This window comes from Bidens hawaiensis, unplaced genomic scaffold (assembly GCF_021521415.1).
Source record: "Bidens hawaiensis isolate Kalapana, Puna unplaced genomic scaffold, B.hawaiensis_p1.1 tig00010467_1, whole genome shotgun sequence".
Classification (NCBI taxonomy): Eukaryota; Viridiplantae; Streptophyta; class Magnoliopsida; order Asterales; family Asteraceae; genus Bidens; species Bidens hawaiensis.
Genome location: NW_027491799.1, coordinates 663,980 through 684,146, shown reverse-complemented (window position 1 = coordinate 684,146; position 20,167 = coordinate 663,980). Strand labels below are relative to the sequence as shown.

The 20,167-nt window shown below is 36.5% G+C and overlaps 2 protein-coding genes and 1 pseudogene across 2 annotated transcripts; 1 reads left to right on the top strand and 2 right to left on the bottom strand.

The window, feature by feature from the left end:
* Positions 1 to 2,347: 2,347 nt before the first annotated feature.
* LOC143535388 (peroxisomal (S)-2-hydroxyacid oxidase GLO3-like) lies at positions 2,348 to 4,750 on the top strand (annotated as a pseudogene).
* A 159-nt stretch (positions 4,751 to 4,909) lies between these two features.
* On the bottom strand, positions 4,910 to 11,852 carry LOC143535387 (protein PHYTOCHROME-DEPENDENT LATE-FLOWERING-like). Its single transcript, XM_077029655.1, has 12 exons — positions 11,706 to 11,852; positions 10,212 to 10,254; positions 10,050 to 10,114; positions 9,871 to 9,942; positions 8,905 to 8,985; positions 8,666 to 8,833; positions 8,475 to 8,573; positions 7,257 to 8,380; positions 6,963 to 7,177; positions 6,723 to 6,868; positions 6,588 to 6,626; positions 4,910 to 6,489 (listed from the first exon to the last, which is right to left on the bottom strand). Exons 1-12 carry the CDS (start codon positions 11,850 to 11,852, stop codon positions 5,038 to 5,040), a joined length of 3,651 nt encoding a protein of 1,216 aa, XP_076885770.1. The 3' UTR covers positions 4,910 to 5,037.
* A 2,589-nt stretch (positions 11,853 to 14,441) lies between these two features.
* Positions 14,442 to 18,327, bottom strand: LOC143535340 (oligouridylate-binding protein 1C-like). The gene is made up of 12 exons (XM_077029622.1): positions 18,247 to 18,327; positions 16,640 to 16,701; positions 16,234 to 16,336; positions 16,083 to 16,159; positions 15,949 to 16,010; positions 15,743 to 15,830; positions 15,580 to 15,655; positions 15,452 to 15,482; positions 15,243 to 15,362; positions 15,076 to 15,161; positions 14,818 to 14,994; positions 14,442 to 14,733 (listed from the first exon to the last, which is right to left on the bottom strand). Exons 1-12 carry the CDS (start codon positions 18,325 to 18,327, stop codon positions 14,452 to 14,454), a joined length of 1,245 nt encoding a protein of 414 aa, XP_076885737.1. The 3' UTR covers positions 14,442 to 14,451.
* Positions 18,328 to 20,167: the final 1,840 nt, after the last annotated feature.

Below are 20,167 nucleotides of genomic sequence, written 5' to 3'. Positions count from 1 at the left end.
CTATTCCACCAACTGTAGACTATGCACGTCCCACTTACTGTGGATTGTACGCAGGCCATGCTGGTTGGTGAATAGGTTACGGCCAACAGTAACACTATTCCACCAACTGTAGGCTGCGCATGCTCCACAGTAAGGGTTGGTGAGTAGGCAGCGGCTAATAGTGACAAACAGTACTAGAGGGTGCTCCTCCTCGCACTGTTGTCTGTGAGCTGTCACCCTGTGATTGGCTCATGGGCTGTTCTGGTCAGATCGTCTGTCCTATCCATACCTTGGTAGGTATGGTACAAAAGATCTTTCAGAATCAGACTGGCTCATTTGGGCGGGATTGTTCCCGCCTTGCTCATTCCTTCACGTGACTGCTGAAGTAGCTAGTGTCTTGTGCGTGTAGCTCTGCTGTCTGCGGGTAGCCTTCCCTGATGGCTTGTATCCGCAACTGCGGGAACAGGCGGGGTACTTCACCATTGGGAGGCTTTCCCTGCGTGTACAGCTTGCGTACTGCGCGTAAGATTCTATGAGCATGGTGGGTCCTGCGGGAGCAGATGGCCTTTGCGCAGACGTACCTGTTCAAGGTGAGTCTTGCGGGACCAACTGGTCTCTGCTGGGACCTACCTCTTCACCAATCATTTGACTAAAAACACATTTTCTTCTAGAAATTTAAGCATCTTAATAAAATCTTACACATCTCATTCTCCAAATCTGTCTTACATAATACTTATTTATTCTACTTTTATTATCTTTTTTTATTTCTTACATGCTCAATCACTTATAAAAATATAATAAACAATTATATGTGGTGAATAGTTTAATTTCCTTTAAATTTGGGTATGTTCTGAAAATCCTTGATATTTATGCAGAATATAATGATATAGTTAAAAAAAGAAAAGAAAAAAAAGTAGTTATGTTTGATAATTGAGTAAATTATAATTTTTATCCTTTTAAATGTTATAAAAATATGAAATTGGTTCTTTTTAAAATGACTTTAACTCATGTTGTTTTATCCTTTGAGGAGTACTATTTGTGTAACATACTTAAAAGTTAAAAAAGAAAATTAATGTTTGTGTCCCTATGATTTTAGTGCGGAGACATAATGAGTCTCCGAAAATTTTTTTGAACTGGCTGAGTCCCCGTGGTTTCAGAAACGAACAATTTAAATCCCTATGGTTTCAGAAACGAACTATTTGAGTCCCTGTGGTTTTAGAAACAAACAATTTAAGTCCATGCCGTTACTTAACTTTCAGAGAACGGAAGGGACTCAAATTGTTCGTTTTTGAAACCACGGAGACTCAACCAATTTAAAAATTTTTTCGAAAACTCATTTTGTCTCCACCCTAAAACCATAAAGACACAAACAGTAATTTTCTTCGTTTAAAATTCTAATCTAATAACACCGTTTTAGAGGCGCTGTTTTTTGCAAGTGGGACCCACCCCCTTTTTAATAAAACTTTCTTTTTCGATGAACCAATTTAGAGGGTCTTGTTTTTAAAGCAAAAATAGTGTTCATCTGCAACAATCAATCACACTGGGGTCCATGTTAGCTACTGCGTTGACTCATTTTGTGTGAGAAAATTCTCAAAATAGCGAGAGAGACATAGTCATTTTTTCCTTAAAATTTTTTCTAATTTAGACTATTAAGACGGGAAAAGATAAAGAGGGAGCAGACCATATTTCGAAAGAAAGTTATGTAGGAGACGAGATTTAGGGAAATAATGAAGGTAAAGTCCAAATTTTTTGTAATCTGGGAGTAAAAGTTAAGATTTTTCCAAAACTTCTTTTTTCAAAAACCGTCACTGTTTTTTATGTTTCCTACCTTTCCCGTTCATATTTTCAAATTCTTTGGAAAAATATATTTTTTACAATTATACCCCGGAACCACCACCACCATGAACCACCACCATCACCGACGCCGTCGGTTGCCGGAGCTCCGGGCACCATCTTCCGGTCTTCCTTTCTCATTTGCACCTTGATTTGCTGCTTAACTCTTATTTGTTGCTGCTTAACTCTTATTTGTTGTGACCCTTTGCACCGTCTTCCGGCCACCACCTCGGACCAAGTTTCAAACTTTATCAAATTGATAGTATATAGGCATCAATTAGCAGCTAGAATTTGTCATACTAATGATATTTCAACAATAAAAAAATCAAGAATTTAAAGCATCAAAAGCATATATATGAAAAATGAAAATAGAAAAAGAAAGAACCCCAACTGAGCCAGTGGCAGATGGCTTTTGTTCAGCCATGACAGACATGATCTTGGTGGACGCTTTCTTGTGGGCAATTTTGATTGAGCTTGAAGGGCGTGCAAGAAACTGAGACACCCCCACATCTTTCTGCAAGATAGGTCACAACTAATGAGAGGTAAGCAGCAAATTAAGGTACAAATGAGAAAGGAAGACCGGAAGAAGGTGGTCGGAGCTCCGGTAACTGACGGCGTCGGTGATGGTGGTGGTTCAAGGTGGTGGTGGTTTAGGGGTATAATTGTAAAAAAAATATTTTTACAAGAATTTGATAATATGGACGGGAAAAGTAGGAAACATAAAAAAACAGTCTCTCAAAGACAGTTTTTGAAAAAAAAAATTTGAAAAAATTTGAACTTTTACTCCAAGATTACAAAAAAATTTGAACTTTACCTTAATTATTTCCCCAAATCTCGTCTCCTGCCTGACTTTCTTTCGAAATTTGGCCTGCTCCCTCTTTATTTTTATCTTTTCCCAATCCGTCTTGACAGTCCAAATTATAAAAAGTTTTGAGAAAAAAAAGGCTATTTTGGTAATTATCTCTAAAATAGACTATTTTGGAAATTTTCCATTATTATTATTGTATGTAAGAGCTCACAAAATTGTAACAAGTAGTCTTACATGTATATTATGTATAGATAGATGTAAAACATTAATTTTTCAGCCTTTGTTTTTAGGTGTCGATCGAAGAGACGTGACATATCTGTCTTGATGGTAGATTAGAGCTGAAGTAAGTGGATTCAAAGCTATACTTCTTACTGTTGATACTCCTACAACTGATCGTAGAGAGGCTGATATAAAAAACAAGTAAAAACATTGTATAAAATATTGTTACTTTTTAGGTTAATGTGGAATAAAACCAATATGCTTTTTTATTTTGTAAATATGGTATAACTTTTCTTTTCTTCTCTTAAAAAAAATTGAAAATCACTTTTATTAAAATTTTGATAAGTTTAAGAGTTAACATGTCATTTTCGAGAAAAATGAGAAGTACCTCCATTTTAGGCACTTTGATATACAAAAATTAGTTTGTTGCCTATTTTTATGGCCCTTTCATTTTTGTTAACTTTTATTCTTTTTCTAGATAAATAATTAATAATTTTATGTAGAATGATTGCACCCCAGCTGAAGAATTTTGAAGGTCTTATGTCAACTGAAGGTCATGATGCAAGTGAAATCGTTATTTATTTATTTATTTTTAATAACGAATCCTAAAAAACCAACAAAATTAAAATTTGTTGGTTTTTTAGGGTTCGTTATTATGCATTTATTTTAATGGTCAATACATTATATGTGATTTGCGGAGTAAGGGTTCAAATCTTGAGGCTTTTGCATCTAGTAGCCTTGATCCTTCTTTTTCTTGGAAGGTATAAGAAATTACTTTTGACATCTCATTGTTCTTATGCAATCTTTTAACGTAAAGGATTATATCTATGTGGTCTTGAGTCTTGACGCAGAGCGGAAGAAAATAATATTCAATAACTAGAGCATTACATTAACGCCGGATTCACTTTGGTGGGATGGTAAGGTGGTTAAGGTGTGTAATAGAAGGTCAATGGTTCAACGTCAAACCCTCTTTAGTAGGGTAGGTCTAAATACGGCTGATCTAACCAAAACTGAATTTGATTTTCTAAATAAATGTGTGAATTACTTAAATTAAAGATTTACATGTTATTACATAGAAAATAAAATAATCCAAGAAAAACCGTCCATATCGAAGTTAGGGCTCCAAATGATGGAATCCGGGTCCGGTAGTTTGTCACATGATCCAGCATGTTTCCATCCATTACTTACGGTAATAGGTTATGAGGTAGCTCCCCGTTTTTTTTAAGTGGGGCCTTTTTCTACCCTGTTTGTTTTTGTTTAGCTAGTTCAAGTACCGCTACCTTTGGATCTCTATCAGGTCTTTATATAATAGCTTTTTATGGTTTGCTAGAAGTAGTTACAACTGATTGGTTTTGTAGGACATTGCTTGGAAGTCCATTACCAAATTGCCAATTTTGATAAAAGCCGTGGAAGCGGGAGTTGAAGGGATCGTCGTGCCCAATGCGCCAACTAAATTATGTCCCAGCCACCATTGATGCTCTTGAAGAAGTAATTATCCGTAGTTAACAAATTTAAATTCACTTAATCACCATTTATTAAGAAATTTATTGGGCTTGCAGGTGGTACTTGTAGTTCAAGGTAGAATGCAGGTTCTCTTTGACGGAGGAGTTCGGCGAGGAACAGATGCATTCAAAGCTTTAGCACTTGGTGCACGAGCTGTTATGGTAATTTCACCTCAGAATTCCAGTATTTTCTTATAACTATACTAGATAATATAGTCTAATGTTGCAGATTGGGCGACCGATTTTGTTCGGGTTGGCTGCAAAGGGCGGGTATGGAGTTAAAAGAGTGATTGAAATGTTGAAGGATGAACTTGAGCGCACAATGGCTCTTTCTGGCTGTCCCATTCTCAATGATATTACCATAAATCATGTCGGAACGCAGAGCAATATTCGCCATTGTAGACTGTAGTTTCAGATAAATCTTATCAAGAATCATTTCATAATAATATGCTAGCTAAATAAATTGTTACATATCCAATGCTTGCTAAATATTATTTTATTCAACCTTTCGGAATTGAACACATGATTTATGTTAAATGTTGGATATAATATAACACTGATATGTAAACATTAGTCCTTAAATTGTCCCACTTTCAAGCATATAAATATATCTATACATTTACCTTCCAAAATACTATTCTCCATTACACAAACTTGAAAAAAAGATAAATAAACAGTGAGAATGTATGATTATGGCTAGCTGCTCTTATTAACACCCTGCACATCCATTGGTGAATTAGTCATACTACTGACCGAACCCATGGTCTGTGAGCTCAACTGTGGGCTTGCAGGACCATTAGCCTCTTGATTACCTGCACTCATTGGTGGGTGAATCGCACCAGAACTTAACTGTGGGCTCATTGGGGTCCGCTGGCTCATTTGTTGAGGGCTAGCCTGTTGCAGTCCCATTGACGGAGAACCAACCTGTTGCTGAGGTGGCGAGAGAACCGCCTGTAAGGGAGATGATGATTCTTGCTGCTGCTGTTGTTGCTGCAGTTGCTGATGCTGATGCTGATGTGGCAATTGCTGCTGTTGCTGTTGCTGATGTGTCATTTGCGGCTGCTGCTGCTGTTGCACATGCATCTGTTGTTGCTGCTGCTGATTTGGCAATTGCTGTGGCTGATTCATGTAGGCATTCATGCCGGACATTAATTTTGGTGGGGCCATAGCGGTTCGTTGCATTGGGTTCACATTGTTTGCCCGGTTCATACCAGGACCCAACATGGAATAGTTACTTGACCCTGGATGCATCTGGCGGTTCGCACCTGGCAACCCGGTGATATTACCAGATTGCCCTCCGGCCCCACCCATCATAGCTCTGTTCTGTTGTACCATTCTAAGCTTTGCATTCATCATTTGAGCTTGAACCGGTGTGATCACCCCATTCCTAAGTTGCTGACTAATTACATTACTAAAATTAGACGCCTGATTCATATTAATCGAAGTCTGACCCATATTATTCCCCATTCCCGATAGCACCCCTGTCATCGGTGGTGAAATTCCACGATTGGCCCCCATGCCTTGAAGCCCAACAATATTATTCCCCATGCCTTGAAGCCCAACCATATTATTCCCGGTATTACCCCCCATTCCAACATTCCCGAGCCCCATCATCATCTTCCTCTGCATTTGAGGTTGTTGCTGCTGTTGCTGCTGCTGCTGCAACATTTGAAGTTGAAGCGGGGTGGTTTTATTCAACATATGACCTAACTGTTGCATGTTTGAATTCTGTCCCATTGCATTTAAATGAGATAACGGATTGGAAGCAAGCATCATTGCCGGTGATCTTTGCAGCTGTTGTTGAATCAAATTATGTTGATTCTGTTGAAATGATGGTTGTGACTCCGGTTGCATGGGCCGCGTAGGCGGCAATAACCCGCTTCCACCTTGCGAGATTTGCATCAGTTGTGAATTTGCAGGTGGATGCATTCTTGAAGCTGACGAATTTACTGATGCGTTATTATTATTATTATTTCCACTATCAGATGGTTTTGCAATTTCATGGCCTGAAACCGTATCTGACATTTCAATTTTTGGGGATAATACTCCAGACGGGTTATTATTTGGTTGATCGCCGGAAGATCGAACGGTGTTGGTTGGTTTTGGTTGGAGATGATCGTCCGCAAGTTCATAACCTTCACGCAACATCTGCACAAAACAGGTAATATGGTTATTATCTTTCATATGCATTAAAAAGTAAAGATATAATATTTTGAAATTAGTTAATTCAGTTTTTAAGATCATACCAGTGTCTGGAATTGAGCTGCAAGCAAGTCTGCAATATGCTGTAACATTAAGTCAAACAAAAGTCAGAAATACTGTATTTGTTAAATTCAAGCAGATAAAAAATTATAAAGAAATAAAAAAAAGTAAAACTTAACGGTATTGGGAAGTGTAGGAAGGCATTCTTCGGAAGCTAAGTAATCACAATCATCTAATTCTCCATAATGCATTGCAACTGTGCCATCGTCTCGTTTCTCTGATAATATCAATCTAGTTCGTGATTTTGAAACTGAGAACCCGTTTCCTGAAAGAAAAGTCAGCATATATGATCAGAAATGTCAACATTCTTATAAAAAAGTAAATATTTTTTACTTTTTATAGTACTTCAACAAACAAACCTTGGAGCACACGTTCTTTCTGCTCGAAGATCAAAACTCGGGTCTTGCAAACATTCACGCTCCCTCCCACAAGTGATTTAGACAGGGGCATGTCTTCATCTTTAGGGTTTTCATTATTGAGATCATTAAAGAGATGATGATTCAATTGTTGAGTGCTAAATGATGTATTCTCAATGTATTCATCAACCTTATTCTTTTTCATGTTTAACTGATACCTGCAATAAATTTTAAATTAATCATATAAGCTCAACATCAATAAAAGTAATTAAAGTTAATTTACTTTATATTTAATACCTGGCTGTCAGCATTTCAATCTTTGAGAATTTGTCACGTATGCTTTTATCAGCCTCTTTTCCAACTAGCGGACTGGAGGCATTAAAGGGCCCAGGCCCACTGATGTTACTTACACTAGCAGGCGATCCAACGCCACTCATAGCAGCAGGGGTTTTCGGAAGAGAGGTTGATCTTCTGGCTGCCATTTGAGCATAAGAAGTCAACGATCCGGCCCCACCAACAGTTGGAACTGAAGTGACTGCTGACTTGTCCCTTTGGGGTGCATACTGCGCGCCATGAGATCCACTGGAAAATTCTCCTGATTTTGATGATAGAGGAGATTGAGGTAGCGTGCCGGAAGATACACGTGGACTTTGTGCTGACTTTCTTCTTTGAAATTGTTCCTCTTTCCTAGAATTATCCAGAGTGTTCCATGGAGTTGGTGGAAAACTGGATCTTTGAAACTGCTGATTCAGCCTCTGTTGTTGTAGGCGCGGGTCAACATCTGAATCCACCATCTGCATGTTTCGGTTTAGCTCTGGGTCAACGGGCTCTTGTTTTAGATTGTATCTCAATCCAGGTTGACCCATTGTTAACTGTTCTTGATTGAAGCTTCCTTCAAATGGATACTTTTGCATTCCAGCATTATAAGGTAACTGAATCCCTCTACCAATTGATTGCTGGTGTTGCTGCGAGTGTTGCGGCTGCTGTTGCTGCATGAGTGAATTTAATCCATCCATTTGTTGTGGACTTCCATCAAGACCCATTGAGTTTGACCTAGCTCTTTTAGTCAAACCAGTCATGGAAGACAGTTGACTATCTTGGTTTTCCCTCTTACCCAAATTTGAATTCATACTTTCAGGATATGAATTCATCATGTCTTGAACGGGCCCGGAACCATGATCCTGCATAACTCTAGGGTTTCCAGACCCTATTTGATATTTTGATTGATAAGATAGTGAAGGAGATGCTGGAACAACATTCTGGGCAGTCGAATTCACAAAATCAGATGGCTGCACCATCAGCGCTGAATTTTGGTTTTCCGGGACCCGGTCAATGCAAATCTTCTTCCCGTTGACCGAATTGTCTGGTCCTGCCATTTGCCTCAACCTCTTCCATCTAAGTTCTCGTATATTCAAATTTAGCTGTAACAAAATGATAAGTGAATTTAAACAAAAAAAAGAAAAATAAATAATTTATCAACATCAGCAGAATTATTATTAAGTTTATAAAACTTACATTCGTGCAAGTTGGAGGTCTGCAGAGTCGGTCTAAGTTGGGAGTTGGGTTTATATCCATCTTTGGATTTAGGGCTATTAATATGCGAGCTTCTGCTTCCTACAGGCCCAAATAAATTAAATGTTAGATTGGAGTACGTTTAAATATTTTCATTTGATTATTAATTTATTATCATATTAAATAAAGCTCACCATTAAATCACCATAAGTCCAAGAACTGTCAGAAATCAAAGGGATGTCTTTAACCACGTTCTCTAATGACATTTTAAGGCGTATTTTGGTGGTAATTGGGCGCGATGAATCTGCAGAAGAACCATTATTAACTCCTGGTTCTGAAGCAGAGTTTCTATAATCTCTCACCTACAATATTGCCACATCAGAAAATATGTCTTAATGTTAGTCCTAAATTTCTATATAATGTGATTACTTACCTCACAAGCAACTGCTCCATTGTTATATTTGCATGGTATATCATCCAAGAAATCAGCAGGTAACAGGCCACGCTCAATAGCCTTCAAGTACCAAGAGAAAAACAGGTGTGTCAAAATTTATTTAATAATCACTCATTTCTAATTTAGCAAACATTTAACACAAAGCGCCGTAATTATCAGCCAAACTCAAGCAACTTCTTTCTTTAGTTACCGAATTAGCAACTGGCCAATAAGTAACAGCCTCAAGTTTCGCCGGATCCACCCTGATTCCTTTCGCATACACCAAGTAACCAAGAACGTTATTCCCTCCCATCAAAATTCACAATATAGAAAGTTTGGCATTCTCGGCAGCGTGGCGTCTGCAAAGGGAATCAATGTAGAAACGCCTAAAGCTAGGACGTTTACTAATTGGCCAAGACCTAACACAGTAACTAAAGTAAGAAGTTTCTTGGTTATGGCAGGTTATAACCAACGCTTCTTGGAAGGTTTCTCATTCTTGGTGTTACAACTTACTCACTTGGTAAGAAAAGGCGTAATTTGAATGGTACGAGGGACTGGCCGTTAACAGCCCCCCAATTACTAAGGTACTTCAACTGAAGAGATTGTCATACATTTAGATATAAGTAGAGGTGCAAGGATGGATGGGTTGGGTATGGGTGAAAATGTGTTCTGATTGAAAGGTAATTTTTTAGAAAAGAAGCCACATGAGGTCAGGTTGACCCGCAAACACTTATTTGCCAGTTTTTATAAATAATAATTAACGCGTTGGTTATAATTACAAGTTACAATAATAACCTATTATTTAAATAATAATAATTTAGATGGTTGCGTCAAAAATAGACTTTGGACCCTCTTTCAACTCGTTTAACTCATTCCCTTTTGAGCTACACTTATTTACTCATCTGACCCATTTGAGATATCTAACCATTCCATAAGTAAAATATAAGTATGAAGATTAAGAATTACCAAGAATAGGCTTTCTGATGTCCGATCATATGGGTGCAAGAACTTTGGATCATCTTGTACAACAATCCGATTCTAAAAGCGTGTACAAAGTAGTTAGTTGATTTCAAAGCTTACTACTTTATAAAAAAATAATAAAAATAAATAATAAAAAAAAAATCTGACATCATTCGGTAACAAACCTCAGAGGGGTTTCCAATTGAATATCCATCAGGAAAGAGGTTTATGAAGAAAGATATGTCAGCATCTGGCAAAAACAATAATATAAAATTAGCAAACCAAGTATCCAAGCAGCCAATGAAGGCAAACAGATGTGCGGAAATTAATGTTCTTTAGCAAAATACCTGAAATTTCAGAATCATCTCTGCCATTTTCAGTAACATCAACCTACAGTTTTAGCATATATTAAAACAGTCAAATCAAACAAATTGTACAAAAGTTAAAAGTCTGTAATAGCTTAAGTTAACCATGAGCAAAGAATCAAAGATCCCATCTTTCCAAGTGAAAGGTTCAAATAAAAACCATTAAAATACTTGAAAACACGTGAAAACCACTTTTAAACACCTACTTTTTTTATATTTTTTGTTTTACATTTTTTCGATGTGTTTAATCTTTACCAAAACAAAAAATACATAAAAAAGAATATATGTAGCTCGCAAAAGTACATATACGCAGGGCTCATAATGTACATATAAGTATCTTGTATGAGATACATATATGTAACTTCGCAAGATACATATGTGTATTTTCAGTTTTTCACGATCTACTGATTTTTTTTATTTCTTTTTGGTATTGGCAAAGGTTAATAACACACTAAAAGAAAGAAAACATAAATAAAAATAAAAACTAGAGTCTAAAAGCGGTTTTCACGATTCTCCAGATTAAAAGTGGTTTCCGTTGGGCCCTAATTTGAGTGTCCTAGCAGATTGTTACAAAGGTAAACAAGCCAACTGACTTCATTTCACTTTTCAAACAATATTTACACAAAGCTTCTACAAATCCCTAATTCTACTGTGTTAAATACAAATCATCTGCAACTCTACACAATTCCCCATAATCATCAATTTTGTTGTAAAATAGATTTAATTCGAGCAATTTCTCATCAGATTTTGCACAAACGAGCACGCGATTCAACTGATTGCAAAACAATTAAACGAGACAAAACTAAACAAGATTATTAACATAAATAAGAATGTTTAAAAGTGGTTTTCAGGTTTTCGTTATCTTTCCTAAGTGCCCTAGCAGATTGTTACACCAATAAACAAGCTAATAACTAGCTTTCATTTCACTTATTAAACAAAATTCATATAAGGTAATTATAAATCCCTAATTCTACTGTCCTCAATACAAATCATCCACAACTCCACACAATTTCCCTAAATAACTTCCCATAATGCCATAATCATCAACTTTGTAAGCTAATATATTCAATTTGAGCTAAATAAGCATCAAACTGAATCAAATTGCACTAACGAACACGCGATTTAACCAATTTGCAAAAGAATTAGACAAGACGAAACTGAACGAGTTTATTAACATATTACATAATAAAACTATATAAAAAAACAAAAAAAATGTTTAAAAGTGGTTTTCACCTTTCCTAAACCCTAATTTAAGTATCCTGGCATATTAAACAAAATTCATATATAGTACTTATAAATCCGTAATTAATTCTACTGTGCTCAATTCAAATTTCTCTGCAACTCCACACATAAGGTCATAATCATCAACTTTGTAAGCCAATAGATTCAATTTGAGCTAAATTCTCATCAGATTGAATCAAATTGCACAACCGATTTACAAAGCAATTAAACAATTAGAAGGAGACGCATACATACCGAAGGTTTAGCTTTTGCTTTTGCAAACTGATTATTGTGAATTGGAGGATGAGCTCCAACATCTTCTTCTTCGTCTGCAACGGGATCAGGTTTAGGTTTAGGTTTGGGGCGAGTACCGGTCTTAGAGACCTTGAACGAAACCACCATTGTTTACGTCACGATTGAATCTGAGAAACTGTGATGGATTGATTGATTGATTGATTGATTAATTATAAATTACACTGGATATTTTTTGCATCACGGTCGCCGTATACGGGGCTCCGGAACGGACAGACAGGTTGTTGATTTGGTATTTTGTTAGGGCTCAACTCTTAAGCATTAAGTAAAAAAAAAAAGAAACAAAAACGGAATCCTTGAGCGGGCGGTTAAATTTATCACATTGGGATACACACATTCTGATCCAGGTAAGGCCAATGCTCGTGAACAATCGCCCAAAGAAACGTTGGTGCGATGAGTTAAAACTCGTTCAATTCAAAGATCTAAGTGCAGTCAATAGCGGCGAGATAGCAGTTGGATAGCGGTTAGCGGACCTTTGCAAAATAGCGGTGCCAATAACAGTACTGAGTGGTATTGGCTGCTATTTGACCGATTTTTATTCCTTGATAGCGGTCAAAGCACTGATTTTCAAGATTGGTATATTTTGCTAAATTAAGAAAAAACCATAATTGCCCAAACATCAAATTATTATTTGTCTATAACCGGTTTTTTTATCCAAACCATAGAAAAATCACGTTCTGGCTATTTCGTCTACCAACGATTCCATGGTTTATGTGGACATGGAGGAAGATTTCATTTCTTATGATTGAATCATATTTTAGTTATTTATACTTTTGTGTTTTTTTTCTTTTGATATTACTATTAATATAAATGTCTTTATATTGCATGATATTAAAATTTACCGCTATCCCACCACGGTAACCTATATTTCAATTAGCGGCCCTTGACCGCTATCCGATTTTTTACTGCATTAACTGCATAGGATCCAATTAGTGGACGTGCATACTCGACTAGTCTCCCATAATCACCTGGTGCCGCTAAAACTACTAAATGATTTGAGCAGGAATCGAACATGGGTTACATGAAACAACATGTTTCTACTTTACCAATCCACCGGCAGCTTGTTGGCGACTTGAAAAACTTATATATTTGAGGTGTATTTTCCATTATATATAAATTTATAATTTATGTAAAATAATATTTAACAAGAAAGGCTCTCAACACTCATTGTGCGTAACCTGTAAGGCAAGTGTAATATTTGGTGAGATGGAGGAACTAGTATGTTAAGCAGGTGTTAAATTAGCTTGAAAGTCACTCGCGATTTTTTAAAAGAAAATTTTGACAACTAAAGATAATAAAAGGGCCGAAATGCTCTGCGGGGAAATGATAGCTACTAACGTAAGCAAACTCACAGCATCCAGAATAAGACCACTCACATAAACGCAATTTGGGATTTTTTAGGGGATCGGACTACAAGAGCGTCCCAACATGTGAGTTGTTTTTAATAGTTAAAAGGGCTTGGCTTTAAAATTTTAGATGTCTGAGATATGTTTTTTTTATTCTGTGATATACTTGAGTAAAATAAATGTAAAGGGAAAGGTTAAGGGCATGTGTTATATTTAGTAAGTGGTGAGGTATGAGAATTGTCGTGTAGGCGTTACATGGAAAGTCGCTTACTTAGTATGCGTTACATCTAATGAGTGATTTATTTAAGAGAAAAAAATTACAATCAAAAGAGAATAAAACGGTTAAAAGGCATGCACGTGACGTAAACACACTAACGATCACTCACACAAGGGAGGCATGGTGTTCATGTCACCATGCGAGTGTAAGTTGATGTGGCACACCTCCCTCACTGCTCACGATGCATAACACATGTTTTAAGAGGGTACGTTGATCAAAATTCTAACGTGATTACTAAAAGATAAATTCCTCTATTCCCATTTTTTCTTCATGTCATCACCTTTCTCTGTTTCTCATGCTTAATGGTGACAAAATCGTTGGAAAGGGTCTCACAATTCCCACAAAAGTTTGTCAAACGAGCAACGAGATAACCGACAACGAACTGCCTTGTGCAATGGTTGAAGAAGCTTTGACTTTTGAAGGAGATCAGTGAGGCGTACATAACTAGTGCTTTATTCAACGCTCCTCTTAAGACAGTTTTGCTTCACAACTGGTCGAATTTGATGATCTTTGCGATTTCAGCCATCAATGAACTAACCACCACTTAGTATTGTGTTCCTATAGTTTTTTACAGCAATTGTAGGGTTATTTAAGGGTTTAAGATCCTAATCCATTTGAATAACAATGGTTCAGTTCTGAATTAATATTTCAAAATAATATATGTTTTGTTGGAGAGTCCGTCGGGTTTTCAGGTGCTATTACAGTCTACGTAACCAGGAGTCACCGACAATTTTTGTCAACAATTTCAGATATCTTATTTAAAGAAATCGTGTTTCTAGCTAGACCCTATAAAAATTGTGATGGGCATTTCATGGTCATTGGATATCGGATCAAACCGCACTTGTTACAGATACAAAAGCCGGCTATTGCCATAACTAACATTAAACAGACATTACATGTATCCATACCCGTGGCAAGCATATAGAAACAGAACGAGGTAAAGTAAAAAACAAAAATAAAAAAAGATAAAACAAAGCTGAACAACATAAAGCCTCCTAGAAACTCAGAAAACAAAATAAATAAATAGAAAAACACAAACAACGCAAGCAAAACGCCACGTAATCACTCACTGATAATACATGAGTTGTTGGGCAGCAGCAACATTCTGGAAACCACCATCATAAATAGCCTGGCTTGCTCCAGCCGCACCCATACTCATACCACCCACTGGTTTAAGCGGGTGCTGCCCTTGTGGGTGCATCAGCCCATGGACCCCAACCATCTTGCTTATTGCCAGCTGTCTCTCGTATGCCAACAAGTCAGCAGCCGACAGCATCAGTGCAGGTACAGGTGGCGGAAGTGGGTTTGAGGTTGTTCCTGGCGGGGTCGGCTTACTGCCCCAAGAACACTAAATTGCATACAAAACAAATTAAAGGAAAAGGTAAAAAGGAAAACAAGATAAGTATTTTAGAGAATAAATAAACGTACGCACCTTAATTTGTTTACCGTAAAGGATGGATTGTGTGTTTCCCATTTGAATGGCTAAAGCTGCCTCTGGATGATTATTGTATCTCACAAAACCGAACCCTTTATCGGGTTGAACCCGGACTTCCTCGATTACCCCAGCACCAAGGGTGTGAAAGTGGCGATGGAGCTCAAGCTGAGTAACCTGAAACACAATTACAATCATACCCTTAGTTTGAAATACTTACAGCGATAGCTACATGGTTGAAGGAATATTGGTTCTTACTTCTGGAGCAAGGTTGCCGACATAAACAGTGGTATACTGTGGGTTATTTTCAGGAGCATCATTATTAACAGGCTCTTTATTTTCCTCTGCAAAATAAAAAAAAATATTAAAACAAAAGCATGACAGTTGTAACAAAATAATTTAGAATTGTTATTTCTATTGCATACCTGAAGACCCGTTTGTTAGCTCCACAACACTTTTAGAATCTGAGGCCTGTTTTTCATCACTGGTACCGGCACCTTTGGTAGCCCAATTGCACCTTATTTGCCTACTGCCAAGCCATTTCCCTGATAAAATTAAATAAGAACAAATGATGAAAGAATACTTGCATGTATTTACAAATGAACGAATAAAAAACTGTTAATGTAACACTTACCAGTTAAGTCATTGATAGCACTTTGTGCATCCTGAAAAGAAATTAACAAGGTTAGATTGTAACTAAAAGATAATACTCTGCACAAAAAAATATGAGTAACAATTTATGCTCATGATCAAACTATAAACCTGTTGGTTCCGGAAGGAAACAAACCCAAAACCTCGTGAACGGCCAGTTTTCTGATCCCACATAACCCTCGCATCCCTACAACAGACCAATAGACATGAAATGAAGTGTGTGTCTGTGTGTGTGTGTGTACAGAGAGAGAGAGAGAGAGGGTAATGTACTCACGAACAACTACTATAAACAGAGAAGCATGCATACAACATGGCATCCGTAACCTCAGGGCTAAGATCACCAACAAATATGTTGTAGTGACCTGCAACCAAAAGCATGAATGCCATGAGATCGAATCATTAATGTATTATAAAATAGTAACACATGATGATAGCTACACATATTAACCAGACAAAAGATAAGCACCACATAAAACCGACCTGATGTGTCCTCCCTCTGTCCACTGGCATATGCCCAGTTAACTTTAATAGGCTGTCCAAACCTGAAAATAACATCGATAATAGGCCATTATATAAGGTAGCGAGGAGCGCATGGATCTATTAAAAACACTTACAAATGCCTCCCGTTTAAAGATAATATAGCAAGCGCAGCTGATCTACGGTCAAAGTAGTGGATGAATCCATAAGATGACTGCACAAAAAGCAAACAAAAAATTGATAAAAATGTGTGATAATTCAACATATACCAAAAAAAGACACGTCTACCTTCTCTTTTCTTATGAGTTTGCAGCCTTCAACAGGGCCAGTACTTGCAAAAACCTCTTGAAGAAGTGGTTCTGTCACTTGTATATGAACGTTCCCGACATATCTGCAATGCCTCAAAAATTTAAGAACTAGAAATTCATATAAAGAAGAAAAAAATTAGCTATACAATACTACCAGTTTTTGGTACATATAACAATATAGTCATTCTACATTTGACGCTCTGCATATTACAACTATACACCTAAGTACTCTATGTGTATTGAAGGATAAGAAAAGCAAATTTTATCAATATAGCAAAACAAAAAACCACATAGTTGGTTAACAGGGCAGATCAAGGTGTTTGTCATGCTTGCACATGCAAACGAAAAAGAAAAAAAACTGAAAAAATCGCCTGTAAACCACTCACACACTGCGGCATGTATTTGGATCAAATCCAGGAGGCAGATTTCCACTTGGGATTGGCTCAATCTGCAAAATAAAAATGTGAAAAAAGGAAAACCCCCAAAAAGAATAGCAAACTAAGTGAAAAGAAAAGGATAAAACCTACCCCACTAACTAGAATAAATCAGCCCTAAGAACGAGTAAAAAGGCAAAGAAGCAAACTAAATCACTAAAAGATAAATAAATGTCCGCATAGTTCCCCTATGTAAGCTTAATAAATAAAAGTATAAGAAAATCCAAGATTAAAGGACTTGCTGCATTGCTGAATTCATAATAGGTTCTAAGTTCTAACTGCCTTTATTCCTTACAAACGTTTTACACTTCTTATACATCTGAAGCAGCATTTTAATTTAATCTGCACCCATTGTGGCTAACTAATAAATGAAGCATCCACTAAAACACAACAGAAACAAAAATGCTTTTGTTGTCTAGAAATCTTTTTTGAAATCAAAATATGGGCTTCTTCGAAAAATTGGCAATAGCAATGTGATTAGAAAAATCCCAAGGGTAATTCTTGGAACAGAAGAAACTAACCAAATGCTCAATATTAAACTAAAAGCTTTCCCTTCCAAAATCGGAATGATCACAAAGAATTGGAAAGGAAGAAATCTCATTGTGGAATCACATGTGGTGAACAAACAGAACTTGCATATTAACTAATCATACGCCGTATGTGCAAAAAGAAAGCTCATATTCAAAACCAGAACTAACTTCCCAGTTCCGCATCTCCAGTTACCAAACAAAAACAAAGTCGTCAGTAGCAATGATTTCCAGAACCCCTATAGTGGGAGGGAGCCCACAGGCAATAAAGCAACAAAAAAATAAACACTCTTGACACCCACTATGAAGGCATATAGTTACTTGTGAACAAGGTATTCACCTAATTTCCTAAAAGATAAGCTACTAACTTGTGAAACAGGACCACATAAAAACCACTACACACTCGTTATTTCTATAAAGAAACGTAGCATTGTCATCATGAAAGTGCCTCAAAATGCCACTGCACAACAGCTAATACCCTTATCCAATGCATCAAAAATCAAGGCAAGAAAAAACATTTCATGACTAAAAAACCATTAGTTCCAAAGGCATAATACAATATGCAAAGAATAAAAAGAGAAAAAGAAACATTATTCAGTTAGAACTAAACAAACACCAGCTAAGCCAAGCAAAAAGCTACCAGTTCACTTTATAAACTCGTATTGGAACGTAATATGCGTTATTTAAAGATTATTACAAATTTACTTATGTTAGTTTTAAACTAGTTACAAAATTCAAAATATATATTACATTTCAAAAATAATTGGTTAACCAGCACAAAACTAAATTAAAAAAAAAAAAAAAAACACCTCATTTCGTCAAAAATCGATTGCGATAGACCAACGCAACGTTACATCTCACAAATAACCAAACAAACAATTCCAAATTCCCTACCAATTACCACAGCTACCAAACAATTACACGCATATCGGTCAAAATCCAACGATCAATCATTCAATCACAAATTACAGCATTATGACAAACATATAACGTACATACATTACATAATCAAAAGAAATGAGGCGTATAAACCTGTGGAGGAGCTAATAGGCCAGGATGATACATCGATTGTTGTTGAAGGAGAGCTTGCTGCATCAGCCTCTGGTGTTGCATTATTATTATTATTAATATTGTGATGAAATGAAATGATCGAGGTAGATTGGATTGGATAATTTGGTGAATTTGGGGGTTAGGGTTTCAATCTAGTGAATTGAATAATAATTTATTATTATTATTATTAAGATTGAGAGAACAATTGCCCTCGGGAAAATAAAAATGACGGGATACAGAGAGTACCAAATGAAGCTAGATATTTTTAACAAAGTAACATTATTGGTAGTTACCCTTTTGTAAAAGGAAAGTTTTGTCCTTTTAACTTTTTGATTTCGCGTTTACGTTTAGCATCCGTAACGCGATGTCATGAACTCACTGTTCTCTTTTTTTCTTGCAGAACACATCCTGAAGTATGATTTTTAGTGTGAAATTTCGGATGCACTCCACATGCTTCCTTTTCGTCTCTCTCGCTCCTCAACGTTAGATCAGGGTGTCAGCGTTGAAAAAGTTATAACTGCGTGATTAACTTTTGGTATATGTTTGTAAGTTGGATGGGTTTTCAAATGAAGAAAAGTAAACTAGCATACAAGTGTTTCATTACATTTCTATTGGTTATAAAAATTTTGAGGGATCCTTCTACACTTTGATAATACAATACATAAAACTTATGAAATGTAACTATATCTCAATATTTAAAAATAGTATACACGTTAGAGATTCCATGCATTGTGGCGGATCGAACTTGATTCGCGAAGGATTCCTAACACATCTGTCAGTTACCTCGTCGAAAACAAGGATTCATACCCTCTCTCTGTAGCTACTTCAAGCGGGCGTGTTGCAACGGGTACATTGCATATTCTTAATTCGTACAAGTTTTGTTCGTCATGATACCATCAAAAAAAAATATCGCGACAAAAGTTGAAAGTTTGGTGGCCAAAGTTTAATACTCCCGGTGAGAGAGAGAGAGAGAGAGAAAGAGAGAGCTATGAAATTGAAATAAAGAAATAAAACGTAAAATTAGAAAAGAGTTAGGGGATTTTGTCCTCCCAGACTAGGGTTTGAGATTGAGAGAAAACTTTCCATTCGTAATCCCAGCTTGGAGTCTGGAGGACCGGAAGATGACATATGTCTACGGCGGAATCCATGGGGACAATGGCTATTGAGTGCTCGAAATCATAGAATATCCAACATAAGTTTGACTCATAATAGTCCAAAAACAATGGTTGTAAGGCGTGTGGTTCATTGGTTCAGATGTGAGATGATGCTTGCAATGAATACATGTTGGATTCTCAGTCGGTGATATCGTCAAAAAAATATATTGTGACAAAAGTTGAAAAATTGGTGGTCAAAGTATAATACTCATAATGAGAGAGGGGGAGAGAGAGAGAGATGTGCAACAATGAAGGAGTGGGCATTACTAGCGGAGAGGAAGCAATCGAGGTTTGTTGGGATAGATCGTGTGCCATATTTTGTAGGCGAAGAAATAATATGAATTACATGTGTTGGATGCCAAGTGTTGAATCATGATATTAATAAAATGATGTTCCGTGCAGTGACAAAGCCAAAAACATTTTTCATGAGTCACTAATTTTTTACGGGATGTCTATCACTCGATTTTATGTGTGAAACGGACTAATGCTTATATTAGTTAATAATATTTCGTTTATTTCAAAAATGTTTAAAACATTAAATATATTTAAAAATAAATAAACAATAATATAATATGAGCTGTCATTTTACCATATTATTGATCGATGTTAATGTGTTATGGCCATTGTCAACGTATTCTGCATTTAACTTTTTCCTTTTCATTGTCCCATTGATTTTTTTCTCTGAATTCTAATAATGAATATATGCAGTCACGGGTATCAATCAAAATTCAAACTTATTTTGACTAGTT